The 7,253-nt window shown below is 58.3% G+C and overlaps 1 protein-coding gene across 1 annotated transcript in view; it reads left to right on the forward strand.

Annotated features, from left to right (window-relative positions):
• Positions 1-7,253, forward strand: part of LMNB2 (lamin B2) — a 24,064-nt gene that overhangs the window by 12,304 nt on the left and 4,507 nt on the right. The window contains exons 3-8 of the mRNA XM_026449495.1: positions 2,293-2,449; positions 2,534-2,659; positions 5,818-5,988; positions 6,071-6,196; positions 6,469-6,689; positions 6,920-7,202. Coding sequence (XP_026305280.1) covers positions 2,293-2,449; positions 2,534-2,659; positions 5,818-5,988; positions 6,071-6,196; positions 6,469-6,689; positions 6,920-7,202 — 1,084 coding nt within the window. The remainder of the gene's footprint in view (positions 1-2,292; positions 2,450-2,533; positions 2,660-5,817; positions 5,989-6,070; positions 6,197-6,468; positions 6,690-6,919; positions 7,203-7,253) is intronic.

Raw genomic sequence — 7,253 nt, forward strand, 5'->3', positions numbered from 1 at the left:
GATGATGGATAGATGGATGGATGAGTAGATGGATGAGTGGGTAGATGATGGATGGATGGAGATGATGGATGAGTAGATGGATGAGTGGGTAGATGATGGATGGATAGATGATGGATGGATGAGTAGATGGATGAATGGATGATTGGTGGATGGAGAGATGGATGGGTGGATGATGGATGGATGGATGGATGGATGGATGGATAGATGATGGATGGATGACTAGATGGATGAGTGGGTAGATGATGGGTGGATGGATGGATGAATAGATGGATGAGTGGGTAGATGATGGATGGATGGATGGATGGATGGATAGATGATGGATGGATGAGTAGATGGATGAATGAATGATTGGTGGATGGAGAGATGGATGAGTGGATGGATGGATGGATGATGGGTAGATGGATAGATGGATAGACAGTGATAGATAGACCAATAGATAGATATAGCTATTTGTAAGGCCGGGTGTGGTGGCTCACGCCTGTAATCCTAGCACTTTGGGAGGCCAAGGCAGGTAGATCACCTGAGGTCGGGAGTTGAAGACCAACCTGACCAACATGGAGAAACCCTGTCTCTACTAAAAATACAAAATCAGCTGGGCGTGCTGGTGCATGCCTGTAATCTCGGCTACTTGGGAGGCTGAGGCAGGAGAATCGCTTGAACCCAGGAGGCGGAGGTTGGGGTGTGCCAAGATTGTGCCATTGCACTCCAGCCTGGGCAACAAGAGTGAAACTCCCATCTCAAAAAAATAAAAAAGAGAGAGAGAGAGAAAGAAAAGAAGGAAGGAAGGAAGGAGAGAGAGAAAGAGAAAGGAAGGAAGGAAGGAAAGAAAGAAAGAGTTATCTGTAGATTGATATATATGGACAAAAATAATATAGATAAATACAGTTGTTGATGGAGATACAGTTAGACAGGTGGTCACTTTCAGTTCTTGGGCAAATGCCTAGGTGGTCTTTTGAAGGGCACTGGGGGGCCGGGCACAGTGGCTCACGCCTGTAATCCCAGCACTTTGGGAGGCCGAGGCGGGTAGATCACCTGAGGTCAGGAGTTCGAGACCAGCCTGGCCAACATGGAGAAACCCCATCTCTACTAAAAATATAAAATTAACCGAGCCTGGTGGCTCATGCCTGTAATCCCAGCTACTTGGGAGGCTGAGGCAGGAGAATCGTTTGAACCTGGTGGGGCGGAGGTTGCAATGAGCTGAGATCACACCATTGCACTCCAGCCTGGGCAATAAGAGCGAAACTCCAGCACACACACACAAAAAAGAAAGGCTCTAGGGAGAGTCGGGAGTGCATTCTGCTGGGTGAGAGAGGTCCCTGTCACTTCTGACCTCTGGCCACGGGCTCGAGCCGCCTGGATGTGGATGTTCTTTTAATGTCCAGCCAGCAGCCTTAGCTGTGTTATTCCAGATACACCCAGTTGTCCCCATCCTGGGGTGATTCTGTCCCCAGGGGTCACTGGGTGATTCCTGGGGACATTTGTGGTTATCAAAACTGGGCAGCGAGAGGCTCCTGGTCTGAAGTGGGTGGAGGCCAGGGACAGGGCTCAGCACCCTGCAGTGCCCAGGACCACCCCAAATGTCAGCAGTTGTGACGCTGAGAAACCGTGGGTGTCCTCACTGTTGCTTGGGAGGATATAGTTAGTTCCCTGCGGGGAGGGCTGGCTTGCACCTGTAATCCCAGCACTTTGGGAGGCTGAGACAGGAGGATTCCTTGAGGCCAGGAGTTCGACACCAGCCTGTGCAAACAAGTGAACCCCTATCTCTTAAAAAAAAAAAAAAAAAAGCTTAAGAGCCTAAAATCCACAGTGGTAGTATTTGTGTGTTTAAAAAGCCTGAGTATTTGCTATCTCAAATATCTAATGTTGTAGCTAATTTGGTTTAGTGGAAGACCAGGTAAGCCTGCTTCAGACAGCTTAAGTTTACAAACAAGGCCAACTCTTCAAAGGCCAGGGTCTTCCTTTGTACCATTAATACAGGATGCATTAATTTCTCCCCAAGTGGTCCTCCTGGGTCCAGAACGGGCAGGAGAAGGCTGGAAAAGCCCACGCCTCCAGGGTGGTCCCAAGCGCTGGTGCCTGTCACTTGCTGGACTCCTGACAGTGCAGGGCAGATGATGAGGGCACGTGTGCCTTTGCCTGGGTGCGCGCGGCTGCGTCGTCTGCGGGACGGGAAGGTCTGGGGCTCGGAAGCCCTGGTGACCTTGTCTTTGGGCTTGCCTGACGCCCCCTGAGGTGCTCCCTGTGGCCCCATGGACCTTGCCCTCCCCGCTCACTTGCCCTCTTGACTTTCAGCGCCAAGAAGAGGGAGGGAGAGCTCACAGTGGCCCAGGGCCGCGTGAAGGACCTGGAGTCCCTGTTCCACCGGAGCGAGGTGGAGCTGGCAGCTGCCCTCAGCGACAAGCGCGGCCTGGAGAGTGACGTGGCTGAGCTGCGGGCCCAGCTGGCCAAGGTAGGTGCCAGGGGCTGCGGGACGCCCCAGCAGGGCATTTTCAGCAGATACGTTTTCACACCGGCTCGCTGTCCTCTCTCCCAGGCCGAGGACGGTCATGCAGTGGCCAAAAAGCAGCTGGAGAAGGAGACGCTGATGCGTGTGGACCTGGAGAACCGCTGTCAGAGCCTGCAGGAGGAGCTGGACTTCCGGAAGAGTGTGTTCGAGGAGGTGAGTAAGCAGCCTGGCCTCCAGCCTGGCACAGCAGAAGCGCAAAGTCCACCCTCACGGCTGTGGAAGGTGGAAACCCGAGGGCATCGTGTGGCCGGGGTCCCTCCCACGGCTCCAGGGAGGCTCCTTCCTGCCTCTCAGGGCGCCCTTGGCTTTGACTGCGTCTCCCCAGTGCCTGCCTCTGTCTTCCCACGCTGTCTCCCCTCTGTGTCCATACTCTGTATCCTGCAAGGACACTTGTCATTGGACTTGGGCCTGCCTGGATCATCCAGAGTGACCTAATGGCATCTGCAGAGACCCCATTTCCAAATAAGGTCTATTCACAGCTGCTGGGGATGGGGACGTGGGCACATCTTTTTTTTTTTTTTTTTGAGACGGGGTTTCACTCTGTCACCCATGCTGGAGTGCAGTGGCACGATCTTGGCTCACTGCAACCTCCGCCTCCCAGGTTCAAGCAGTTCTCCTGCCTCAGCCTCCCAAGTAGCTGGATTACAGGTGTGCACCACCATGCCCAGGTAATTTTTGTATTTTTAGTAGAGACGGGGTTTCACCAGCTTGGCCAGGCTGGTCTCGAACTCCTGACCTCAGGTGGTTCATCCACCTCGGCCTCCCAAAGTGCTGGGATTCCCGGCGTGAGGCACCGCGCCCAGCCAAAACACATCTCTTCAGTGTCAAGAAAGGTCTACTTTGATTTCTTGCCTTTCTAAAAGCTTGGTGTTCCCACCCTGAGAACAGAACCCCAGCTGCCTGGGATCCTAACCGCTAGACCGTGAGGCAGGCGTCAGGTGCATCTTCTGGGGGCCACTGTCCAGCCTCCCACAGGGCCTCCTTGTCCAAAGTGAGGGTGGGGCCACACTCCAGCCTCCTTCCTGGGACCTCTGCCTCCAGAGGCTCAGAGAGGGGAGTGGGGAGAGAAGGCGTCGTCGGCCTGTGTCCTTCAGAACCAACTGTGATGTCACAGTGCAGGGTGGAATGCTGCAGCTGGCCGGGCCCACACTCACTACCCAGGGAGAGCTGCTGACTGCTGGTGGAGGGATGTCCAGGCTGCTCAGGAGCCGTGCCCCGCTCCGGCCAGGCCCAGAGCGTGCGAGGGCCCCCACAGGAGCCAGAGGGGAGGCCGCCAGGGCAGTTGTGAGGGGGTCTATGGAGGAACCTGTGAGAGAGCCCGTGAAGAGACTCATGAGGGCTTCTGTGCAGGGGCGCAGGAACATGCCCCAGGTAGAGCCCACAGGGCACCTGGGAAGAGACCCACGAAGGCTGTGCAGGGGCTGGGAAGAGACCCCCACGGAGCCCTCACAGGGAGCTGCGGTAGGGAGCCTGACGCAGGCCTGTGCAGTCCACAGGGTGCGGAGTCCTGGGAGGGCAGCCGTGGAGGCGGGAGGGTGGCTGTGGAGGTGGGTGCGCAGCTCACAGAGTTCTGCTTGGCCGGGCCACCCGCCTCGCTGACTGCAAAGGTAGCCAACTTCCTTCAGTAGCGTTTCTGCTGTTTTTTTGTTTGTTTGTTTTGAGATGGAGTCTTGCTTTTGCCCACGCTGGGCTCAGCCTCCCAAGCAGCTGGGATTGTAGGTGTGCGCCACCACACCCAGCTAATTTTTTTTTTTTTTTTTTTTTGAGACGGGGTCTTGCTCTGTCACCCAGGCTGGAGTACGGTGGCACTATCTCAGCTCACTGCAACCTCTGCCTCCCGGGTTCAAGTGATTCTCCTGCCTCAGCCTCCTGAGTAGCTGGGATTATAGGTGTGCATCACCACACCCAGCTAATTTTTGTATTTTTAGTAGAGACGGGGTTTCACCATGTTTGTCAACTGGTCTTGAACTCCTGACCTTGTGATCCACCTGCATCGGCCTCCCAAAGTGCTGGGATTACAGGCGTGAGCCACCGCGCCCGGCCTCTGCTGTTTTTATAAACCAGTCCCGTGGTGATAAGTGACATGGTTTCTGTCCCGGAGTTGGGGGAGCTGGTTAGAGGAGGAAGGGGCCGTTTCCTTCCTGAGAGCCATGTGAGCTCCAGTTGGTGCCTCTGCCCTGGTGTGACCCCGCCCTGTGTCGAGACAACTGCCCTGTGGCTCCCCTGCCTTGTGGCCCGGGCATCCCATCACTGTCAGGGCCGGGTCTGCTGCCCCCCTGTAATTTGGGCCCTGAGGTGGGAACATCAGTAATTCACTTTCTTTGTTTTGTTTTTTGTTTGTTTTGAGATGGAGTCTTGATTTGTCGCCCAGGCTGAAGTGCAGTGGCGTGATCTCGGCTCACTGCAACCTCCACCTCCAGGGTTCAAGTAATTCTCTTCCTTCAGCCTCTAGAGTAGCTGGGATTACAGGCGCCCGCTACCACACCTGGCTGTTTTGTATTTTTAGTAGAGATGGGGTTTCTCCGTGTTGGCCAGGCCGGTCTGAAACTCCTGACCTCAGGTGATCCGCCTACCTCAGACTCCCAAAGTGCTGGGATTACAGGTGTGAGCCACCACGCCTGGCCCGCTTTCTTCAATAATGACTTTTATGAGAGAGTCATTTTTTTTTTTTTTTTGAGAGACACGGTCTCCCTCTGTTGCCCAGGTTGGAGTGCAGTGGTGCGAATTTGGCTCACTGCAACCTCCCAAGTTCAAGCGATTCTCTTGTCTCAGCCTCCCAAGTAGCTGGGACTACAGGCGCCCGCCACAACACCCAGCTATTTTAAGTCCACCTTTTTAAAGTGTACAGTTCAGCATTGGCAGGATCTCCACAGGGTTGTGCAACCACCACCTCTAATTCTAGAACATTCCATCACCCAAAAAGAAACCCCCCCCCCCATCAGCAGTCACTCCCAGCCCCGGTACCCACCCGTCCCCTCCCTGTCTCTGTGGATGGGCCTGTCCTGGACATTTCATGGAAATGGGATCACACACGGCGGCCTTTTGTGTCTGGCTTCTCTCCCTGAGTGTGACATCCTCAAGGTGCATTCATGCCTGGCGGTGTCAGAGCCTCCTTTTCGTGGCTGAGTCACCTTCTAGCGCGTGGATGGCCCCTGGGTCGCCTCTCACCTGCACGTGTATTGGTTTGTAACTTGTGCACAAGGAGCCAGGAATTGCCTGGAGGTTCCTCTTGGCGCATTTTGGAGCCCTCCCTTGGGCCTGGTGCTTGGGGCCCAGGCGGGACCGGAGGGTCATGAAGCCTTGGTCCACAGGAGGTGCGGGAGACGCGGCGGCGGCACGAGCGGCGCCTGGTGGAGGTGGACAGCAGCCGGCAGCAGGAGTATGACTTCAAGATGGCACAGGCGCTGGAGGAGCTGCGGAGCCAGCACGACGAGCAGGTGCGGCTCTACAGGCTGGAACTAGAGCAGCCCTACCGGGCCAGGGTGGGGCGGGGGGGGGGGGGGGCGGGGGTGGCCGGTGGGACCCCCACCCCGCGCCTGCGCTCACCTGCCCAACTCCCCACAGCTGGACAGCGCCAAGCTGAGCTCCGACCAGAACGACAAGGCGGCCAGTGCGGCTCGCGAGGAGCTGAAGGAGGCCCGCATGCGCCTGGAGTCCCTCAGCTACCAGCTCTCTGGCCTCCAGAAGCAGGTGACGAGCACAGCGCCACCGCCCGCCGTCCCCCTGGCCCGACCTCTGGGCCCTGTCCCGGATCTGCGGAGCGCGGGGCTCTGGCCTCTTGGCAGTGGATGGAGCCCTCGGGGCGCCCAGGGATGCCCTTTCCCTCCCGTCCCGTGCGCCCCATGCCCAGGCCTGGTCTCTGCCCCAGTCTGCGGTGAGGGCCCGTCTCCCGCAGTCCCAGGATCACCCGGGCCTTGTGACCCCGGGGCTGCCCTGACCTTCGCCGCCTGCCCCCTCCGCAGGCCAGCGCCGCTGAGGATCGCATCCGGGAGCTGGAGGAGGCCATGGCCGGGGAGCGGGACAAGTTCCGGAAGATGCTGGACGCCAAGGAGCAGGAGATGACGGAGATGCGGGATGTGATGCAGCAGCAGCTGGCCGAATACCAGGAGTTGCTGGACGTGAAGCTGGCCCTGGACATGGAGATCAACGCCTACCGGAAGCTCCTGGAGGGCGAGGAGGAGAGGTGCGGCCGGCCAGGAGGAGGGGCGGGGGCGAGGAGGAGAGGTGCGGCAGGCCGGGAGGCTTGGGAGCGCGGGGCAAGGAGGAGGGGCGGGGTAGGAGGCGAGGCGAGACGGGGCTGCTGGGACTGCTGGGCAGGGGTGGAGGTGGAGCTGGTCCGCGGCCGCCACTCTGCGTGCCCTGGGCTGTCTGGGGCTGCCACCACCAGTTCCGCCCTCCTTGCCTTCCCCACAGGCTGAAGCTGTCCCCAAGCCCATCCTCACGCGTCACCGTCTCACGAGCCACCTCGAGCAGCAGCGGCAGCAGCACGTCGGCCGCCGGGCGCCTGGGCCGCAGTAAGCGGAAGAGGCTGGAGGTGGAGGAGCCCTTGGGCAGCGGCCCAAGCGTGCTGGGCACGGGCACGGGTGGCGGTGGCGGCTTCCACCTGGCCCAGCAGGCCTCGGCCTCGGGCAGTGTCAGCATCGAGGAGATCGACCTGGAGGGCAAGTTTGTGCAGCTCAAGAACAACTCCGACAAGGTGACCGGAGTGACCGGGCCAGGGGAACGGGGCGACCCAGCCGGTGGGGGG

The sequence above is a fragment of the Piliocolobus tephrosceles genome, chromosome 21 (genome assembly GCF_002776525.5).
Source record: "Piliocolobus tephrosceles isolate RC106 chromosome 21, ASM277652v3, whole genome shotgun sequence".
Classification (NCBI taxonomy): Eukaryota; Metazoa; Chordata; class Mammalia; order Primates; family Cercopithecidae; genus Piliocolobus; species Piliocolobus tephrosceles.